The following is a 22,684-nucleotide window of genomic DNA, read 5'->3' on the forward strand; positions in this document are numbered from 1 at the left end:
AGCACTTGCACTTTGCTCGTTACGGTGAGGAAGCTCCATGGCTGTGGCATTGTGCAGCCTTAGGGATGGAGCTCTGCTGACTGCCCATCAGCAGGGAATTAGACAGCATCTCCCAGAAATCTGCTGCCACATGGTGGGTGTTTTACAGCAGATGAAACAGTTTGAAACTGTATTGTTTTCAAATCTGGCATCTGCTTTAGAAATGCAAACAGAGCAAGGCATGAAAAGAGATCCTGCAGAGGACAGGACAAAGAATCATCACAAGAGGGGCTTTCATAGGTTTGATGGATAACCTCCAAACTCATCTCACCTCACAGGAGGACTCAGCATGACCAGTCGAAGCTGTTAATGCATCTAGCCTGGCATCCCGCTGCCAGCAATGACCTCAACATGGTGCTGCAGAGGAAGCTCCTCTGCGGTATCCCAGAGACACAGGCAGAGCTGTATGGAGGATCAGGGGGTACTTCTCCCTACCCCTCACACTAATCAGCCCCCAGGCGTGAGAGCTGACTGTCCTTATGCTTTCCCATGTGTCTCTCAGCTTGGCTGGCTCCATTTGCATTGCTAATTTGAGATGAGAGATGCTGTTCAAAGAAAGGGCTTTGTTCTCCCAGTCTAGATCTGGCCTAGTGTGGCCACAGAGGCCAGAGTTTAGCTCTCCTGAAGTGCCTCCCAATGTACCAGAGTCCCTGCAGGCTTCGGAGTATCACTGCTCTGGGGGAGTGGCAGCATGTCAGGATTGTTGCCTGGGAAGGAGCACTGCAATCCCGGAACAGATCTCACTTCCCCATTGTGCTCCCTCTGTACCACTTTTCATCTCACAGGAAAAGCACATCGCACCCTTTGCCAAACCCAGACATGCAGGATTCGGAACAGGCTTTACTCAGCCTTCTCTCTGCTGCTGGGTACACGAGCCTCTGGGCTCCCCAAGCTCCATGATGTGGTTATAACACTTACAATATTCATGATGGCCAGGATGTACTGCTCTATGTCTCGCCGGCCGTGGTACCCCACCATCATTTTGTCGGCTACGACCAGGGTCTCCACGTAGCGCTCTGTGCTGACGGATCTCTTCAGGGGCAGCTGGCCTCGCTGGCTGTGGTTGCCCGATGGCTTCAGTGGGGATGGCTTCAGTGTCCGCAGCCACCAGTGCCTCCCCTTCCAGGGTTTCTCATCTGAAGAGGAAAGAAATTTGGCTGTTGTAAAATCACAGCGGTGAGGGGTGGAAGCAATTAGCTCTGTTTCGGCGCTGAGAAGGAGAGTCATTGCAGGGCTCTGAAAGCACCACACATGGATCCAACATACACCCAGCCCCGTTCTTGTGCTGAGCATTCCTACTGGCCCTGCTGGCATCCCGCTGCCCTCCTGCCTGTGCCCACCCCGCTGCAGGCAGCACCTCCACTGCTGCTCTATGGCAGGACCCTGCCCTCGGCTCTGTCATGGGGAAGAGCCGTGTGGATTTAGAAACTACACAGACAAAATCTGACAGTAAAGCCACTGCAGATCATTTCCTCTTTCCTTTTCCTGCCAGGACCTGAATTTAGGACTTGGCTTTTCCTCCACAGACATGGCTGCAGCCTCCAAAGCAGCAGCAGATACGTAGGACTGAGCTCCAGGCTTCAAGCCCTACTGACCTGAGTGCAGAGATGTCCCCAGCAGGGCTGTCAGCTCTGCCCCATGGCTTGAGTCCTGCTGTAGGACAGGAGAGCTGTCTGTGGGGCTTACAGCACGACTGTGCAGTGGGACAGCTGGCTGCAACCTTCTCTGTTCTGATGCTGGATCACACGATACCCAGAGAGCCTGGGTGCCACAGGGGCCAGGGACTTCACCCAGGCTCTGGGACACAGACTGACTTCTGGCAAGGACAAGAAGGGCACAGGCATGTGGGGAAGAGGCTCAGCATTTGTGAATTATGATTTCTCAATACCTTCTAAATTGGCCAAATCTGGGAGGATTTTTGTCAGAACAATAAGAGAGAATTCTTTTCTCAATTCCACGCTCTATTTACAAATCTGAAGGCCCTGCTGTGAAGAAGAGAGTGCAAGAGTCTTCCAAAGACCAGGCCACCAGAAATGCTTAGCATGAGTAAAAGTAAATACATAAATAAAACTTTCTTAAATGCAAGAGGGTGGATTTGTTTATTTGCCATAGAGGGCAGCGTGGACTTTCCCAGCCTGCTCCATTGGGACTTTCCCAGCCCACACTGGGATGGACTGAAGATGTTTGGTGGGCACAGATACCTAGCACGCCGCAGGCTGCGTCCATGTGTGGGTACTGGAGGGATGATCGCTTGTACACAACGTGGGGGCTGCCCTTGCCCTCGTTCCCTGCGCTGACGTTGGCTCCTGGGCTCAGCGGTTCGATGAAATACTCCTCCTCATCCGCGACTATTACCCCGTGCTGTGAAAGGAAAGAAATAGAGGAGGAAGGGAGAGAAACGGGTGACATGCTGGTGGCTGCTCATAACGACCTTTCTGACGGTTAGCCCCTCAGTTTCTGGGAACTGAGAAATAGATGAGAGAACATGCAGGAATCCTTCATTTATGCACGAACACTGAATCATACAAAGCTATGGACCAAAGCAAACTGAGCCAGTTGCTTGTGGATGCCTCAGAGCATCCACACTGAAGTTCTCAGAAAATCACACTCATTCCTTGCAAAATTCTAAGTATGTTGTTTCCTATTCCATGCATTCGTTGGTCTAATTAAAAGCTGTCTGCAAGATCCTAAATACTACGTCTTCATGTATCAGCACTACTCAGCAGTCAGAACTGCCTCCTTTGCTTTTCAACCTCACCAAGAAGCCTTCAGATGCTGCTCAGGTCCTTAACACCAGCTGGGAGACTTAGGCACAGAGCTGCAGGGGGGTATGGATGGTCAGAGGATTCTGTGAAATGTTGAACCTTCGCAACGCAAAGACTGATTTTCATTGAGATTTTCAGCCAGAACCTTCCTCTGCAGCCTAAAATCCTACAGCCACCACTGCCCCTTTTACACTCCAACCATCCAGTTCAATCAGATGATCTTGTTTCTGCTCCTGTATTTGTTGATTTAGCTATTCAGATACATTTTTGTTGTTGTTGTTCTCCCTTCTTTGAATGAACAAATCGGGGCTATAAGCCCAGACTTTGCCCTCTGCTGATGCACTTCCTTGGGAGACCACGATAACCAGTGGGAGCAGCCACCAGCAGGATGGGCAACCCAACTCACCAGCTGCTCCTCTGTGGCTGGTCCTACCCTTGCAGCAAGCTTTGCCTCTGCATAAAAGGTTTGGGCAACATAAAAAGGTTCCTCCGGCCTAATGTGACATATGCAGAAGCTCATCATTCAGTCTCACCTCCAAGAAATGGAGGTGTTCTACCAGCTGAACTTTACCAGTGGGCAACCAAGGCATGAAACTGCCTGACTTTTCTTAGCCAGACCTAGAGTATCCCCCAAAGTCTCAGCCTCACGTCCGTCCTCCCACTCCCTGTGTGCCAGCATAGCTCTGGGTGCACAGACCCCCAGTGATCCTGAGCTGATGGGATGTCACACATGGGATGTGGCACAACAGGGACAGGAGCCCTGATCTTCCATATAGGCTTGGGGAAGTATATCTCTGCAAAACATCTCGAGGTCCTTACATGGAAGGAACCATCTGTGTAACAGCATTACTGCTAGGCAAGTGGGGAGAGCCTCTCTGAGGTGGATGCAGCCTCCGCAATGGGTCTCTCCCCACCTCCCTCCCTGCTACAAAAGCTGAATCGGGGCAGTGTGCGCGCAGCGAAGTCCCCATCTCCAGAGTGCCGGGGGATTTCCTCCTGCACCAGGCCCTGTTGCTCTTGGCTCCGCTCCACCTTTTCAAACACAAGCGAGGTACTGTGAGGTTAGCCTGGCGAGGGCTGCGGCGGAAAGCTGAGTGTCGGCCTGCGAAGCCAGCTGGCTGCCGGCATTGCGGGACGGGGAGAAGGAGGTCACCGCCGGCTTGGGGCAGAGCAGCGGGAGGGGAGAGCACATCCTGCCTGCAAACCAGGAGCTACTGGGAAAGGGCCCTTCCCAGCCACCCGGACACTGTGATCTAGAGTTTCCTTGGGGCATACAAGAGGCCCCGTGACTCTGCAAGAGCAAAGCTCTGCTGTCACGGGACTCTGACCCCACAGGCCAAGCGCTGAGGCCTGAGCGGTGGACGTGACACACGCGTGTTGAAAGCAGGCGGCGAGAGGCCCTGAGAGAGATCTCTGTGGTTTGTGGGGGAGCTGAGCTGGATATCCTGTCTGTGATTCACCCAGGTCAGCTGCAGAGCAGGGATGGTTTATTCTATTAGCTTACAACCACGCTTAGGAAAGGCACTGCAGCTTGGCCCGTCCACCTCCCCTCACACGCACTCACCGCTGACGTCAGCCCGGCAGCGGGGCCATCTGCTGAGCTCCAAACATCTCGTCTTCCCGCTGATTTCGGGAGGGCAGTGCAGACGGAAGCAGACACCAAGGGCTGAGAACCAGCCTCTACAGCGGCCTTTGAGGAGCTCTGACGCAAGAGGAGAGACAGGCCCATTTCTCTCCTGAGGTTGTTTATGCCTATAGCTGCGATCTGCTGACTGCAGGACATGAGCTCTCCGGCTGCACACAGAGACACAGCTCTGCTGAACCCAGGCCTCCCCGGGCTGCTTTTGCAGGCTCCAGCTGCTTTGTGCTGGGCCCTGCTGACAGCTTCTGGCTCCGCATGTTTTGTGAAATTGGCCATTTTGCCCTTTGCCCCTGGTTAAGCCTGAGTGAGTTGTATCTTGCTCTGGCCATAGGGGCTGAGGCCTGCTGGGTCTGCTGCACACGGACATGGCGGAGGGGCTGGTCAGAGGAGTCACAGAATCATAGAATAATTACGGTTGGAAAAGACCTCTCACATCCCCACAACGACCTCAACCAGTCCCACCATGCCCACTGACCATGTCCGTCAGTGCCACATCTCCATGGTTCTCGAACATCTCCAGGAATGGTGACCCCACCTCTTCCCTGACAGCCTGTGCCAATGCATCACCACTTTGGAGAAGAAATTGTTCCTAATATCCAACCCAAATCTCCCTTGGCACACCTTAAGTCCATTACCTCTCATCCTTCTGATGGGAGGAAACCCTGGTATTGGCAGCTGGGGTGCAAGCATTTGAGCACAACATGGTTTACAGAGGTACACAGAAATTGCACAGGGATGCTGGAGTTGAACACGGCTTGACGCTCATTACCCATTTTCATGCCTTTGTGTTGGGCCCTTTTGTGGAGGCATCCCTTCCCTTTTCTTCTGTACACCTCCCATAACCAGCACTGGTCCCTGCCTGCACCCATTTAACACCACAACACAGCCCCATTTGCATAATCTAGGAGTCCTCTGTGATCTTCTTCACTCCCGGTGCTGCCTGGAGGCTGCAGGACAGCAGGAGTGGAGCCGGGAGAGTTAGACTGCTAATCACCCAGAGGCGATTAGCACCTCTGGGTGCACAGGTCTGCTCGAGTGGAAGTGCAGCCCCACTCTGCCAGCTAAAGACACCAGCCTCCCCTTGGCCAAATTCCTGGCCCTGTTGTCCTCATGAAGCCTGATGATCCCCCTTCTTGCTGATGCCTGTAGCTCTCCAGAACAGGAGGACAGAGTTCAGAAAAAGGAGAGGTTGTTGGATGACCCCCTGTACCTCTTCGTGCCTGGCTGCATTTTCCAGACAATCCCTGGTATCTCTCCAGAGCTAGATCATCCACAGTTGAAAATATTCCAGCATAAGTGCAGCCGGGCCATTGCTTGCTCTGCTCTTGGTGCCCTTTGAAGCACGAGATAGACTAATGCTGGATCATTTCTGGCTAGCAGTGTTCAGCTATCCTTTGACTCTTCTTTTTAGAACATCAGTAAATTATCTAGGACTTCAGCAGAAGTCCCATATCTAAACAAAAGGCTAACTCGGGAACCAAGAATTTATGCAACTCTGATTTTTGGCTGTGAGATGGAAACATTAGACTCTCTGATATAATGAGTCAGATTCTCATTTCTGTTAATAACCCGCAGCACTGTTCTGGCAATGCGATTTAGCAATAAATCAAATGTGAAATCATTCCCATTTGGAAGCTCCTCCACACTGTCAGAATGCTGCTAAGAGGTGGGGCTATAGCACAAATATGAATCTGGCCTAGAGAGTCTATTTCTATGTGTTGCTCCTCCAAGGGAGCCATCATCCTTGGGATTCACTAACAGGGTATGTTTGCTCCATCGCTCCATCTGGCAGGTCTTGAAATGTGTGATGTGAGCCAGAAATATCAGAAAATCACAGAAAAATAAGGATGGAATTCCTTAACAAGTGCTGAAAGAGCTAATGAATCATACCTGGAGTATTTTTGAGAGGCATTTGTCTGGCCTGTCCTTAAAGATCTCCAATGATTTTGAGGCCATGCACTCTTCAAGCAACCTAGTCCAGAGCTCAGCCACCCTTAGCGCTACCATCTACCATTAAGTTTTCCTGATATTTAAGACCACGATGTCTAATCCTAGCTGTTGGGAACACGCAGAACAGATCATTTCCTCCTCTTCTGAAGCAGCCTTGCTGCTTTTGAGGCATGCCATCTTGTCCTCTCTTGGTGTTCTCTCTTTACATTGAAAAATACTGGCCATATCTCAAGTTTTTTTCCCCAGAAATTATGTTTTCAGCTCCTGGAATTTGGGCAGAGGGGACCAGCAACTCCAGGAATGGATGTGCAGTTACAAGGAACTGAATGCACTTCTGAAATTCTCAGCTGTGACATGAAACTTCTCTCCTGCTACACTTCTTCCTCACCAGCACTATATATGAAGTATACCTATTGCTGCTACTGTTGGAAGTGGACCTGGGAGTTCTGTGAGAGCTGTAATAATGGTCTAAAGCTTGGATTATTCCATTCCAGTTAAAATCAATGGAAAAACTCTTACTGACTTTGGTAGGAACTGGATCTCAACATGGATCAGGAAGCCCTACAAATGCAAAGAGGAAACGTGGCCTTCACCCTCAGCTGACTTTTGATGTCACTTTGCAATATTATATTTTAACACTGATCTCAGGCCTTTCCCACCATCACAAATCCATCTCCTGGAACCCAAACGGAGTATCTACACCAAGTATCAAAGAAAGTGCAATCATGGGTAGCTCTGGTTGTTAGTATGGCCCTCGGCTGAGCAAAATGCAGGGACTCACCAGTCCATTGCAGTTGCTGATGGCGACCTTTGAGTTCAGGTACTGATCCTGCAGGTGGCCCGCATAGTGGCAATCCTCATGGAAATCATGCTGCCAGTCCACACCATCTCGCTTCCAGTATTCGACAGTGAAGTGCTCAGCCAGCAGGTTGGAGTGCAGTGTCAAGTTGAGGAGGAACTGGGTTCGATGGGCAGAGACTTTGTAGAAAACCTGCTGCTCTGATGGCTCGTAGGGCAAGGAGCCCAGACTGCGCCGAGGGCGTTGCTTCAGCTGGCTCCTCATGTCAAAGGTGAGAAAGTCCCCGTTTTGGTCCACTTGGATGGGGAATGCAATTTCATAGTGATCGAGGCTGGAAAGGAACTCCTCTGGGGAGGAAAAGCAAAAAGGAGGAATGATATTCTGCAAAGAGTCATGGCAGAACATCCAACAGCTTCAGCACAGTCACAGCCAGGGCAGGATCCCCACCCCAGGAATTCTGTCACGTAGCCATTGTGCTTCCAGCAGTCTCACACCCACCTCCACCAGCAAGCACACCGTTCATGCTGCCAACAAAACACGTATCAGCAGGACAAAAGCTCAGTGCTCAGCCCTTTGCAGCCCTCTAGGACTTGTCAGCCACTCGTGGCATCAGAGTTGCCATGTGACTTCCCTTCAGCTTGATGGAGGGATCAAGCACACTTGTGACAGCTTGCAAGATACATCTAAAACAAAGATAGGCAGAAAGACAAGGGACATTCAAACTGTTGCACAGCAGGGATATAATAACTGGATTCTCTCCTCTGCCCAGCCTGCCTGATCCTTGGGATTCTCTAGGGCTCTCAGCATACAGAACATAAACCCTGATCACAGCTGCATTAGTACATTAGGTATGAGACATCCTCCTATGAAGCATCAAGACAGTGTTCTTGTAATCAAAATAACACACGGGGTGCCCAGAACTCTCTAGCTGTGCTAAAAAGGCAGCAAAATCTGAGTCTCCAGCCAGGCCTCTTATCTACTGCACCATCTCAGCTCACCAGCTCAGTGCCCTACAGTATAATCTTGGCTTAGCACCTCCTCTTAGGGCACTTGAGCTTTTGAGGATGTCTCACACCATTTAGGAAATGTACTCTGACAAGGTCAGTGTCCAAAGAGTCTGATTGCACTTGCACAGCTCTTTTGGCTGTCAAAAAAATTTGCATTCTGCAAGCTCTACAGAAATCTCATGTTTTATTAGCAAAATGTCTACAGAGTGGGTCTGAGAAGAGCTCTAGCTGTATCTGGCAGCCTCAAGACTGGAGACTTCAGCAGAAGATGCAAAAATTAATGTACTGAATACGATAGCTCTCCACTCATAGTGCTTTTTCTTTAAGCCCAAGGTTTGGAGATTTGCACACAGAGTGGGAGAGGATCTGTCCTTTTCATGCTGGAAGAACACCACTGTGCTTCCTGCATCCTATGTGTAGCTGTTTCCTAAGCAAACTGGGAGGCCAGGCTGCTGTGGGGTGGGTGCATTCTGCCTGGCTCCATAGCACCCATCTTCAAAGCCTTCCCAGCCATCATAAATTTGGACTCCAAATTACACTCTTACCGCAAGGCAGCACTGGAAAGTTTCCTCTCCCTCTAGCATGTTTTCCAGTGTGGGAGCTTGACCGAGTGGTTTCCTTGGCCACCACTAATGGGATGGTCCTTCACACCAGCTCGGTTTAGGGGTTAGCTCCCAACCTTCCAAACCATAAGCTCTGCTGGCACTTCTCCCCTGGCTCAACAAGCCAGAAGAAACTATTTGGTTTTGACTTCCTGTGCTCCAGCTTCCCCTGCATCACACACATCATCACCGTGTGTGATACAGCTGGGCAAACAAACGTGACTACTTGTATTTAAGCAATGACCTCAGGCGTGGAAAAATTTGCTATCGGAAGTATCTTGTTTTAACCTTTCTGCAGTCCACATGAGCAGCAAAACTGTCTTGGAAGGAGGTTTGTGCACCCAGTGTCTAGAAAGGATCTGGGACCCTGATCCTGACTTACAAGGTACATTCAGGAGGGAAGAGTGGTCAGGATCTGGGGCTGCGTGTGACAGTCTGCTCTTTCTGTGCTGGACACCATGCATCCTCAGGGATGTCATCATGGAAACCGAGGCACAGGAAGAAAGAGCTGAGAGTAGTGCCCTGCATCATAAGGATGCTTTTGGGATGGATGCTTTAGAATGGGCATGCAACAAATGGAAAAAATAATGAAACTTTCGACATAAGGAAGAAGTCAGTGTCTTCATTCAGCGTTACAGCTGGTTCCTTCCTCTCCTCTAAAAAAAGTAAAAGATTAGATGAAGCTCTAAGAGATCGGTATCTTTTATTCCATAACCCTATGTACTCACTTCATGTCCAATGTCCAAACAGCATTACAGATGTTCCCAGACTCCACCATTTACTTATCCCTCCCTTGGTCACGCTGTCTCCCATGCTACAGCTCATACTAGGAGCTCCCAGCGTCAGTAACAGCACTGCTTGACCCTTCCTTCCTTCCTTCTAGAAAAGCCATCATGTTCCCTCTGCCCCCTCAGCCACTTCATGTTGTATTAATAGATCTTGGCTTGAAATGTATAGTATCGCATCTGCTTATCAGACAGGCTTGCTCTGATGATAAGCAGTCTGGTGTTTCCAGAGAGCTGTCACACTGCTTCAGAAGAGATACTATAAAAAGCCTTTCTTGCAGGAAAACCTGCCCAGTGCTGGGCACCCAGGGGGAAAGGAGAGAGCGTGGAGGCAGAGATGGGGGGTGAGGAGCAGCACCTTGCTGCCCCACTCCTGATGGGAACAAGGACGTGCAGAAGGGGAAGCAGGAGCCCAGAGAAGATAGAGGGTAGGTGGAACAAAAAGGAGAGCAAAGGTGAAAGCCAAGGAGGGAGGATTTTGATTCCTCCTTGCATGCTCTCATCACTGCCTCTGTCATTACAGAGCCACTTAAAGGATGTAAAGGAAGCAGATGTTTGCTCTCATCTTGTCACCAGAGCAAAGAGGAGCCCCAGCTGCAGCCCAGACACAATTTATAAAGGATGATTTGGGAAAACACTCTGGGATCTGTGGCCTCAAGCTGCCCTGGAATTGCAGCAGCCTCAACCCATATTCCATGGGTCCATTGAGTGGTACGCGAGCCTGGAGCAGTGAGATTACCCTCACCTAATGTCCTGTAAAACAGGGAATGTATAATCTATCACCAAGATTAAAGTAAGGCACTAGAAAAGAAAATTCCTTTTGATGAAAAACCATTCAGCAACGAAGGCTATGTGCCGAATCCTCGCTCAACTGCTTCAGCTGCAATTCCCTGCATTGTTCAAAACCGCAGCCTGAGTTTACACGAGACGTTGTTTACCTTCTGAATCTTGTTACATCTCTGCTGACATGTAGAGGCCTTCAGCGTTGGGCTGCTGTTTCCCACATACATAATTACAGCTTATGACTGTAATACCTTAATCTTTTCCCCGCAAAAAACAAATACACTGATCTGGAGCCTGCGCATGAGGCACGTGAGTACCGCTGCATCGCTGGCTCGCAGGACTGCCTGGGCAAGTTGCTCTGGCCAAAATCAGTGGCTTGTTGAAACCGTTGGCCTTTATTCTCCATGCCTCCAACTGCTAAGAGAAGATAGCAGTGTCTCACCCTCTTGAAAGGGTGTTGTGAGGATTATGTGCTTACTACCTCAGCAGCGTGAAGAGAAGTGTTGAGTATTGCTAGCAGCCTGACGCTACTTCTTTGGGACGGAAGGAGCCTAAAAAAACACTCTGACAGTGAGAGCGACCCGTGGGGCAGGCTGACCCATGGGATGGGGAGGAGATTGGCTGAAAGCCCTGGCACCACTGGGGCTGAGCCCAGCCCATTGCCCACCCCTGCTCCAGATCTAGTACAGCACGGATGTACTAACAGCGAGCCCAGGGGCTCAGACTGAGGTGTGTTAACAAACAGCGTGGGGACTGGTGAGCGAAGGAGGATTGGAGCTGCTCTGAGTCAGGATGGAGGCGATCTGGCAGCATAGCCACCGTCAGAGCGTCGCTAGTGCTGTGAGCACGGCAGTGCAGATGGAGGGAGGTGCGAGCTGACAGACGCAGGAGGCCCAGAACAGTCACAACAGGCACTGCCAGAGGCCTTGGCTGGAAGGACCAGAAACCGTGTTTGTTTCAGATTAAAGAAAATCTGCCTGTATAATGGTGCACGTTGCACAGCGCCTGCACGGCACACAGCTCTGCAGCTGACTGCATGGCATTTCACCCAGTGCAAGCCACAATACCACAGTACCCCAATGAGATGGCACTCAGCACCAGACAGTATGTGGCTGTGGGTTCCCTCTGTGTTTCTTTCCAGTTCAGATTCACAAGATAACCCAGAGCCATTGTAACCATGGCTGGATGACACTGTATAACCCTGGGCCTACCACTGCCTTTGCCCTGCTGCATTAAACTTTGGCACACTGAGCATAGAAAATTATGGTTGGATATTAATACCCTGTATGGATAAATGTCCAGCTTCACAGCTTTCTCCTTACCCCTAGCACCTGATGGTAGTATTCATATTGTCTCTTAAGAAACGGTCACAAAAGAAAATTAGAATCAGCAATTTAACTACACTGTGTAACCCATCCACGCTGCATTGGCACTCAGGGCTCAGTATGTCACCGACCTCGCCTTCCAGTCTGTTCATTCCTAACCTGGAATAAAATCGTGACTGATGGTACAAAGCTACCAAATGTGCAGGACACCAACACTCTGCTTTCGTTGCAATAACTTATGTGTGCAGCCCTGTGTTTAAACACAGGCTCAAAAGAACCACACAGACATGTAAGACAGGTACAGAATGCCCACGTTTGAGCAGAACTGAGCATTTACTAACAGTAGCACTTAGAGAAACACGTATGCACAAAATTAAACTGCTCCTCCAGCAGTATATGCCCGTCCAGGCCATAGTGGTGCACAACTGTGCCTCCAGCAGAGACCTCCATTTCTGCACATGCAAACAAAACAGTCCTCCTATGTGCAGCAAAGCCCCTGCTTACACAAAGATGTTCCACTGCAGCTGAGTGGGTGGGCAGCCTCCTCCATTGCTACCATGTGCCCTTCTGCCTCCTGAGCCTGTACGTGGCTGTCATCCTACACAAGACCCAACCGCTTGGAATTCCGCAAAAAGTCAAGGAGCATAACATCGGAGAGCAAAACACATCCTTTCCTCATAGGTCAAAGGAAAACACCTGCAAGAGCAGCAGTAGGCGTCCGGCTGCAGTACAGGCAGCAGAGCAGAGGTCAGGCTGCCTCCACCCCCTCCCCAGCACAGCGTCACCCTAATGCCTCCCTTGGGGTCAGGCAGATCCAGCGCTCTCCCTACTCCTACCTTGCGACTGGAACATGTAACCCCGAAAACTGCAGACGGTGGTGGTGAAGGTGACAGTCCATATAAGAAGCCTCCAAGCGATGGCCATAGTTAGCGACGCTTGTCTCAGTGCAGGGAGTATTGTACCGGCTGGAAGGGCGCTGTCCCCACATGTCTCTCTCTCTGCCACTGCTTATGTAGAGACAGGAGTCCTCGGTTCCTCCACAGGCATCCTCAGCCACTCCCCAAAGCAGCGAGGCCGACAGTAGCTTTGCAGCACGCTGTGCCCAGGTGCAATTGGAGCCAACATGGGCTAATTGGAGTCAAAGGTTCTTGGTGGCATTGCCCCTGCAGAAGAAAGAGTGACAAATGAATGGGAGAGAGGAGGGGAGGGGAGGAGAGGGGAGGGGAGAGGGTGGAATAGAAGGATGTGAGGGAGAAAACGGTGCAACAAGGAAAGCCAGGACTTTGAGAAAAGAAGAGTGAGTGTAAGAGAGATGGAAAGAAAGAGAAAGGAAGGGGAGAAAAGGATGGGAAGAAAATGTAAATGCAATTAACCAAGTCAGTTCACAGCATCAGAAAGCCAAGTTATCCTGCTGTCTGAGCACTCTGCTGAGGTGAACTCTGCTCAGTGCAGCCCTGCAACACTCCAGCAGCCTGAAATGGGATGAGGGGGCCGGTGTTTGCCTTATACTGCAGGAGGAAAGGAGGCTCAAAATAAATGCGAACCTTTTGTCCTGCTGCCAATGCCCACAATGCCCACAGGGAAGAATGAATGGTTACCTGATCTCAGTTACCTGATTTCTTAAAAAGGGAAATACAAAATGAAAGCATTAAGGGTGGTAGGAAGGAGTGATCTAAAACCCCTATTTCAATTTCCCTGGCTTTAGAATACACTTTAATGATCATCACTGCACTGAAAGAAGAGCACTTGCTCTCTGAGAACATTAGCTAAACCTTAAGAGGTGATTCAAAACAAAAGATCCATTCTGTGAACTCACCCTTACCCTCAGCTCTATCCACAAATGGATCATGAGATTCCAATTGTATTTGTTATTTAAAATGATTTGCTAATTGCTTCAGTGAAAGATTTTTGGCTTGCAGATAATTTCCACTCAGTCTGAGGCAATTATACAGAACTCACATAGTGCTGGAGAGTTGCATAAAGCCTGTGGTTTTCATTTCTATCCAGTGATCAGATGACGTATGCAATGAATATGGCACATATCTCCTGCCTGGAGAATCCCAAGTATCCAAAGAGCAATGCTCTGCCTGGGAGAAGCCACCAAGCACAACACAGACGTTTCTGCAGAGCGGCAATGGATGAGCCCATCCCAAAGCCTGGCTTCAGCTCTGCAGCAGCTTCAGAACCTGGGTGTTTTGGGATGGGCTCAAGGAAGGTGCACTTGGGAACGTGCACAAAGTTTGGATGGGGACGGTAGGATGTTGAATTTTGCGAAGGCACCAACAGCAATGGCCTGTGCATGGTCTTCATCCCAGCAAGGAAACACTTGGAATAATGTTATCAACCACTGCCTTGCTCTTTTCTAGTACATTTTGAAAAGTGAAGCCTAACTACCAGCCAGGCTGCAGGCAGGAGAGCTCCCATCCCTGCACATGTACCTCTTCACCTCTTGCCCTCTGGGCAGTCTGTAGCTTACTTCTAGTTCTGCTCTCCCATCTTTGCTATGTTGTCGGTGGTACTCCGACATGGAGTGATGGAATGATGCTCCTGAATACACAGGTGAGGCATGAGAATAAATCAGAGATGATTCCTGCTCCAGTAATAAATCTAAAGAAGTTAATGGTATTTCCCTACCAGACAAAAATGTTGGGAGCATTTACTCTGTGTGTCTAAATCACAATTCGGAGCTCCACAGTTTAAATGTTAAGATTTGTACCTGTTGATTTACAGTTAAAAATGGCCAAAGTCCATCAGTGGTGCCTTGGGCTGGTCCCCCCAGTTCCACCTGGTGCCATGGGCCAGGCTGTCTTCTGCAGAGCCCAGAGCAGGAGATCCACAGCCACTGCCTCAAAGACTGCACAAACCATCATCAACCACAAGAACCAAGTGGAGATCAACCCTCTAAATCCCCCTCTCAAGCTGCTCTTGCTCAGCACATGGAAGCAGGAAGCAAAGGTGGGATGTTGGCAGGGCTCTGCCCTCTGCCACCAAGACATGGAGATGCTGATATGAGTATTGCAGGTCTCTGAGGCCACAGCCGCTCAGTGCAGGCTGTCCCCTGCCATGTTCCCTGCAGGGAGGGCAAGGCGAGGGCAGCAGTAGTGCAGGCTGGCTCGTCCCTGCTCCCTGCAGGAAGCAAACTGAGAAAAGCAGAAGGCGAAACCAAAGCCCGGCGTGCTGCAGCGCTCTCCTAAGTCAGCATTTTTCAGAATCTATTAAAGCTTGAGATTCCAGCTCTCCAGTTCTGTCACCACTCCAAGGTCTGCGGACAGAAAGCTGCTCAGCTGAAGTGTATTTTCTCCTGGGCTTTCTACTACTAATTTTTCGTGTTTTTCAGCTGTCGAACTAGCTTCCTCCAGGATGTCATTATTTCCTGTCCTACCTCCTCCCCACGACCCCGAAGGGCAGCAGCAACCTCTCCTCCCCTCTGCCCACCCTGCACAGCCCCTGGCCCCGAGCGCTGGGAGCCTGCAGCCCCCTGACCTCGGGAAGGAGCTCTGGTCCGAGCGCCACGTGTTCAGAATTACAGCTGCAACGTTCCCGTAAGCTGCCGGGGGGAAGGGCTCCTGCTCCGATTCCTGCACATGGCAAAGGGAACACACATCCCTCCGACTTCCAAGACCCCAACGAGGCTGTGTCATGCACGAGACAGACCCAAAACATGGAAGAGAGAGGAAGTAAGCAGGAAGGACGAGTGCTCCGTGGCGTCTTCAGCATGTACAAAGTTTTCCATAACCTCAGTTTTCACATTTAGCTTCCCAAAGGGCAACGATCAGACACTCTTGGAGACCCAACGGCCTCGCATTGGGATGGACCGGCTGTAATTGAAGGAGGCCTAGGGTATGGGGTCACCTCTCCCGGTCTCGTGCCTCCCTCGCTTGGGCCGGTTGCGATTTGCTCCTTCCCGAGGAATTCGTTGTCCTTGGCAGGGGCCCCGCGAGCGGCTGACGCTCCCCGCTCCCAGCGCCAAGGTGGCTTCGCTGCGTGAACCCGTGGGCTGAGCTGCCGGCACGCCGAGCTGCTGCCCGCCCCGGGGACAGCGGGGACACAGAGCAAGGACTGCAGAGAGAGGTGATGGGGCTCGAGCTGGTGGCTGAGCTCAAGGTTTCCTCTTCCGACACCAAAAACACTCAAAAAAAAAAAAAGGGGGAGGAAGGGGGGGGTTAAAATTCGAGCTGGAAGAAAGAAAAGAAAAGAGAAAAAAGAAAAACAGATGACAACTGTTACTAATTTCAACATCGGGGCTGCAGACAGAATTCCCTGAAAGCCTGGCTTTTTGGCTGGTGAGGCAGCTTTATGGGAAGGTAATAGGAAGCAGATGGGCCCCGGTCAGGGCCAAGAGGAAGGTTCAAGGTGCCTCCTAGTGCAGAAAAGAGGAATTTAAATGCTTTTAAAGATGCAGGGCCTGGCGGGTTCCAGGTTTCTCATCCAACTTTTGCAAATGATGAGCTCAGGTGTCCTTTTCCCTTTTTTGAGAGAGAAATAAATACAAACACAGATCTCTGCTTCCAGCATTCCCCAGTGGGAGGAAATACTTGCAGTGCACCCCCTTCCCCTCCCCGGCCCTTCCACTGACACATCCTCCCCAGTGTGCAATGAGAGCAGGGCTGCGCGGCGGCTTCACCCACTGGAGTGCTTCTGAGCTCTGCTACCAGCGACAGCGTTAACGAATGAATGAAAGTAGCTGCTGTGCATTGACAACAGTGCACAGACTTCATAGGAGGGGCAGTCCCAGGGTGAGGGGCTGACATGGGGTTTGTATGACTTGGCTCCTTTACCTACACCTTGCATCACTTTGGGCAAGGCATGCTAAGCTTAAAACACTCCGATCCCCAGGCACTTACTGTCCCCAGACCAGATGCTTCTGTGGATCTGGTGCTTGCTGTAAAATGGGGCTAATGGCACTTCTCCTGCACACCAAGGTCGTGATGCCACATCCTGCAGCACGGCCAGTTGCAGCCCCAGCCCAACCACCAGCACAGCATCGCATGCCCTGCAAGAAGCACAGCCCAGCCGCAATATGCGACCCCGCAAATGCAAAGACCCCCTCAGACATGCCCACCGCTCACATGGACCTCACAGTGCCTGTAGCTCATGGAGGCTGATCCCAAAATGACCACGTTTTCCTTAAAAACAGCCCTCTTTTCACCTGCTCTTGCTGCTTCACGGAGGCCCACACGTTTTGGCTGGAAACCCTTGGCTGAAATCTGTTCTGCAAATACTGCCGCAGGGCAGGAGGATAACTCCGTGTGGTCTCCACTGACTGTCCCAGCTTCAGCCCATGCTGCTCTGCTTAGGGGACATGGCCTCACACAAACCACCACGTCCCTATCACCTGTGACCTGCAAAGCTGAGTGCTGCTGGAGATGGCAACAGAGGTACCTGGATCACCATCCCCATCTCCAGATGCCTACAAATGTGAGTGCACACAGGTGGCTCAGATAAAGTGCAAGTGTGGAGGAAATTATTTAATTGAGAGCTGGAATGCTTTAAAAGCCCTGCTGAGCTTTGCAAGGCAGCTCTGCTTGGGTCTCTTTTCTGCACTGCTTGCAGCTGATCCTGCAGCAATCCCCATTTACCAGAAAGGAACCCACCCTGAGGTTTCTCCCAGCACCAAAGCTCTGGGCTGGGATTCTCATTTTCTTTTTTACCCTCCAATTGTGTGGTTGATCGTTTTGCATGGACCTTCACCATGGGCCAGCTCCCTGCACTATGCTCCCAGGGACCTTTGTCAGAAGTGACCCAGGTGTTTGGCTCCTTGTGTGTATGGTGGAGGGGAACAAGAGATTCATGGGGACAACTCCATGGCACGCATGGGTCTGCTCTAGGGCGAGCAGCATCTGCATGGGGCCATTCTACAGAGTAGAGTGTAGGGAAACAGTGCCAGTTGCCACCTCCTTGCACCCCAAGGAAGCCAGCAAAAAGGCCCTCCAGGTTACCCAGGTCAGCCTTTATGGTGTAAGAAAGCACATGGTCAGGTGTATTCAGCCAGATACAGCAAAAATCTACAACAAAACGCAGTGTCTTCAAGGAAAATTAGCTGCCTTCTTGCAATCTAGGCCACCTGTAAGCCTAATTCAGCAGCTTCTTGGTTCAGGCTAGGGGAAAAGGCAGTATCTGCCAGGCAGCATTGCAGCACAAAGTCACAGCTCAGCCCCTACAGCCAGGCGTGGATGGGGCTATTAGCACAGCATGGCCAGAGGGATATCTCCTTCTGTCATGTCCCTGAATCACCTCTAGTCATTGCTACCTCCCTTGACCTCCTCGGGCTCTGCACACCCCAAACTGTCGAAATCTGCAGGTTCCTCCCTCCCAGCAGCTGCGTGTTTGCTCCCCAGCGATGGGACGAGCTCCCATGGTGCGCAGCCATCTCCCATTACCCAGCAGGTCCCTGCATGTCCTGTGGGACGGAGCAAAAAGCACTGCTCCCACTCTGCCTGCTGCGTGTCCTGCAGAGGGATGTGAGGGTGCTGAGCACGTGGGAGGGTGCAGAGCTTCCTGACACCTCCTGGCCCCATACGAGAGGCTGCCCTGATGTTCCCAACAAATATCTGCAGGGTTTGCTCAGTTGGAAACCTGCTGATTTGCAGATGGCAGAAATTGTTTTGCAATAATCCTGCCAGCATGACAGGGCTTCCACTGGGAAGTCATTCCTCAGCTCTGGAATAAAGTTATGGGTTAAAAACAGAGAAATCAGTGTTAGTTGTTAGCTCGCTGCTAGGACCACCGGCTGCACAATGGGAAAAATGAGTTAAAGTCACAGATCTGCAGAACTGAAAACAAGATCTTGAACCTCAATCAGCTCCAAGACGGGCCTCTCTGGGGGCATGGCAGGCAAAGAATTCGAAACAAACACGCAGTTATCATCATTCACCAGAAAACAGCGGCTTGCAGCCATGGGATGGTCAGCGCTCACAGCTCTGCAGCAAACCCTTAGGATCTGCTTGCGTCCATCCCTAAGCTCCAGTGCACAGCACAGAGAGAACTCTGGCTTTCCCCTTTCCATTGGCTCAGGGCACACACAGCACAGTGTCCCAGCACACCTCACTCAGTCCTTTGCAGACACCAATCCCCACATCTGGGGCCACATTTACAGTTTGCCTGGCTGAGAAATTCTGATTTTGTGGCGTTAAAACGAGACCAAATCCAAAGGTGTCCACCAGCAGTGCCAGGATTCCGACTGACTCTGTCAGGCTGAACCCAAGCAGTGAGGGGTATAAACCCAGGCCTCCATCCCACTGCAGCACCATGGGGCTGGGGATACCCTTGCTGCCTTCCTACCGCCCGCTGCTCCGCGCCGCGCCGGGCCCTGCCGTGCTCAAACCGGGCACACCCTCCATCCCTTTGTACAAGCAAAGCTTCATAGGGTTTTGGGCTCACTCCAGTACTGTGTGGGAGTGTTTTTTTTTTTTTTTTTTTTTTAAACACAAGAATTGTTTTACAGTCGAGTCTATTCAGGGCAGCCTTAGTGAGGAAAGGAATGAATTGCCCCCTTGCTCGCTCCAAAATCCAGGGGGATTATTAATTCCACCAGCAAAGGGGCAAAAAGGAACCCATTACAAAGCGAAGGCACAGGAGAGGAGAGTTGGGAGCCCCAGTTTCCCTCTGACACTGACTGCTCTGCTTTCTGGAAATCCTATCTCTCTGTTACATAAGGATCTGGCCCTATCTGGAAAGCTGGGGTCACTGCACTTCTCCAAGTGTGGTAAAATGCTTGGAGGTCCTCAACAGGAAAGCATTTGAGAAGTGCCAGTGCGTAGCATCATCAGGGAGGGGTGCTGGACCTGGGGCAGTGCAAGCCCCAGGGCTGAGCCCAAATGCTGCTGAACCAGCCCAAGGCAAGGTGCTACCAAGCAGCACAGCCTTGGACTTCTTCTGCTTTAAGGAGACAACTCTACCAGTTCTCATGCAGGTCCGCTTTCAGACGGACTTATGCAATGGTTTGGAGCTGCTCCATGTGACCCAGACTTGCTGGCCCCCTGCCACCACTCTCCTTGCTGGCTTCAGCCACGGACAAAACAGCAGAAGTAAAAAGACGGCCGAGCAGTCGTTAAAAGAAGTGCACTTTGCCTACTGCATGGCGCCCTTGCCAATTCCACACAGATACCACACATGTAAGAACACATGTGATGGCCACATGCACAAGGCCGGGACCGCCAGTGTTCATGCACAGCTGTGCAACTCATGTGGGTGGACGCCACCACTGTTACACGCTTGGCACCCACGTGCCCTCTGTGACACTGCCTGCACACTGCTGTGCTCCACCAACAAATCTGGGTATGCCATGCACCCACGGTTTTGTATTTGGTTTTATACTTGGTCCTGCCACTCTGAAACAAAGGATGGCTGCAGTTGGAAGGGACTCACTGAGATCCCACCTCCCACTCAGAACAGGGATAGCTGACATTAGATCAGGTTTGGATCATAAAACTCAGGGTGCCCCATAGGGTCATACTCAGAAGTGGCCTGGGGAAGCACAGTGAGCTGGACAGAGAGGCACTGAAACAGAAAGATCAGCTTGGTCTGGGCTCTTCTCCCAGGAAATCAGAGAAGCAGCTACATCTGGTGACACAGAAAGGGACCTGAGAGGAGACCAGCTGAACATGGGCCTCCCTCTTTGTACAAGGCACTGTGACAATGACAGCTCCCGCAGACCACAAGACACGTTCCCATAGAGGAACACTCCAGGAACACTGCAGCAAGATGAGCTCTTGAAGACCACACTGGGCTGTGGACTATCTCCAGCCCTCATCGCTCCAGAGGATCTGCAGCTCCTTTCCAGTCTCTGGATCCCATGTACAAGCTCCAAGAGATCTGCTGTCTGGAGATTTTGTAGGCTCTTTTTCTCCCCCTCCAGGTTCTCTGGGGAAACATACGGCCCAGATGGTTTGGATTTGGTGGGGTATGGCACAGTGCAACAGAATGTGCCGTCTCATGAGCATATGTGGCTTCCTAAGGAGGAAGCTGCAGCCCAAAGGCCACTTAGCACACTTATCTGTGCCCAGCTGCAGCGGGAATAAGGAGCTGCTAACCCTGATAGGGATGAAGCAGTGATTCCATGGTGGTTTCAGCTGAAGCCACTTTGGGGTGAAGTCTTGGGCCCTGTTGAGGTCAGTGGCACAATTCCCACAGTAGGCAGCCAGGATTTTGCTCTCAGATCTGACTGGGACCAGGATCTATGAATGACTGAGTCCAGAGGGGTGTCTAGAACTGCACAGGAATTAATTAGGACTCCTTAAAAACGGAGCTACAATGGAATTGTAGAAAACAATAGCAGCAATGGTGGTCTGGGATGATAAATAGGAATGTAGACACACCGAATACGCAACCATGGAACACCCCAAGCACGTCTTTTCCCAGCCAGGGCAAATACAGAAGGCAGGAGAGCAGCAGAGCAGCTGGATGGACACCCTGCACTTAGCATGTGCCACTGACATTGCTCTACTGAAGTCAGATGGAGCAAAACTATTTTGGCACATTTTCTCACTGGAGAGTCTCCCAACACTGGAATTGGTTGCAGACTTGATTTAAGGCACTCCCAGTTACTGAGATAGGAAGATTTGCCTGATGTTATTCCTTTACAAAACTTCCTTCGGTGTTGAAAAGTGAATCCGTACCCAGGCTGGTGGTTTTCTGTTTCTCACCCTGCAAGAGCTGCACGTGGGATCTGACCTCCTCGCAGATTCCCAGGAAATGGCCGCGACTCCTTGCCCTGCAAACATTTCCTACGGGCGGTGGGGGTCAAGCAAAAATCTTTTTGACTTACATATCCTCAGCACGTCTGAGCTGACATCATCCTAAGCACGAGGGAATTGTTTCAGAAAACTTGACAAATTTGGTCCAAATTCTGTTTGTTTTAAGTTAATTTGCGTTAACTCGAGATCTAGGCAGGACAGGACGTGACAAACACATCCTGCGGTGTTTTTGGCTTCGAAAGAACTAATTGCTGGAAACTTGGCAAGAAAAGTGGTTTTTGGAGTCGGGGGTTTCAAGATAAGCTTGAGACGAGCGCTCCAACAGAACCACCCCCTGGGTGGGCCTGATGCAACCTGCACTGAAAGCCCTCCATGGAGCTGCTCCCTGGGCAGCGGAGCCCATGCAGACTCTGGATCAGGGCTGCATGTGATATGCACATTGGGTGGCCTTGAGCCATCTGTGATAACATACAGGTTGGTAATTAAAAGGCCTCTCGCATGACGAGTAGAAACTGTTTACGTTGAGCAGGCAACACCTACCCTTAGGGTTCCACTTTGCCCCATTGATTGCTCATTCAGTCCCGGCTTATCAGGGCATTCCTCTGCCAAGGGAAACAGCTCAGCCCCAAAGCCTTATCTGGGGAAAGAATGATTTAGAGGAGATGACAGGACCTTTCCCATCGCATCACCAAGCAGCTGCTGGGGGAACGCAACAGCAGACGCACCTACAGGCACCGGAGGTTTCACAAATAGAAAGGAGACGGAAAGTGGAGGGTGCTGCTGGTGGAGCCAGCCCAGAACAATGGGATGGAGCAACCAAGGCAGCCAGCGTCAGCCTTATATGGAGAAGCTTCGTGACACTGGAACCATCTCCCTAGCTCTGGAGGAATCCTCATTGGGTGAGGGTTTGAGCTGGTCCAGGCATGGTGCTGCGAGGAACACGTGGGCAGCCCAGCCCAGCATCTCCCCTTCCACCATCTGTGGTGTGATGGAGACCAAAAATGAGCAAAGGCTCCAAAAACTCTTCCTGCCATCACCACTTGGTCGTGCGAGCTCTGCTAACAACAGCATGTACGAACAGAATAAGAAACAGATCTCTGGTGTGGCCGAGCCACCTCCAGCCAACGTGGGTATTGGTGTGGACCGATACAGGAAAACAAAAGCCCCCTGATGTGCCCACACTTGAGCAGAACAGTCCCCAAACAGGACCGAAATGGTCGGAAATGTTGAATTTTGCCACCAAGCAGGACCCAAACAGGACCGAAATGGTCGGAAATGTTGAATTTTGCCAC

At 51.0% G+C, this 22,684-nt stretch overlaps 1 protein-coding gene across 1 annotated transcript in view; it reads right to left on the reverse strand.

Moving 5' to 3' along the window:
- The window catches only part of ADAMTS10 (ADAM metallopeptidase with thrombospondin type 1 motif 10), a 59,078-nt gene that overhangs the window by 24,446 nt on the left and 11,948 nt on the right, over positions 1–22,684 (reverse strand). The window contains exons 2-5 of the mRNA XM_021378391.1: positions 12,534–12,860; positions 7,178–7,542; positions 2,241–2,400; positions 958–1,175 (exon numbers count right to left, since the gene is read on the reverse strand). Coding sequence (XP_021234066.1) covers positions 958–1,175; positions 2,241–2,400; positions 7,178–7,542; positions 12,534–12,621 — 831 coding nt within the window. The 5' untranslated portion in view covers positions 12,622–12,860. The remainder of the gene's footprint in view (positions 1–957; positions 1,176–2,240; positions 2,401–7,177; positions 7,543–12,533; positions 12,861–22,684) is intronic.

This window comes from Numida meleagris, chromosome 27 (genome assembly GCF_002078875.1).
Source record: "Numida meleagris isolate 19003 breed g44 Domestic line chromosome 27, NumMel1.0, whole genome shotgun sequence".
In the NCBI taxonomy this organism is placed as follows: Eukaryota; Metazoa; Chordata; class Aves; order Galliformes; family Numididae; genus Numida; species Numida meleagris.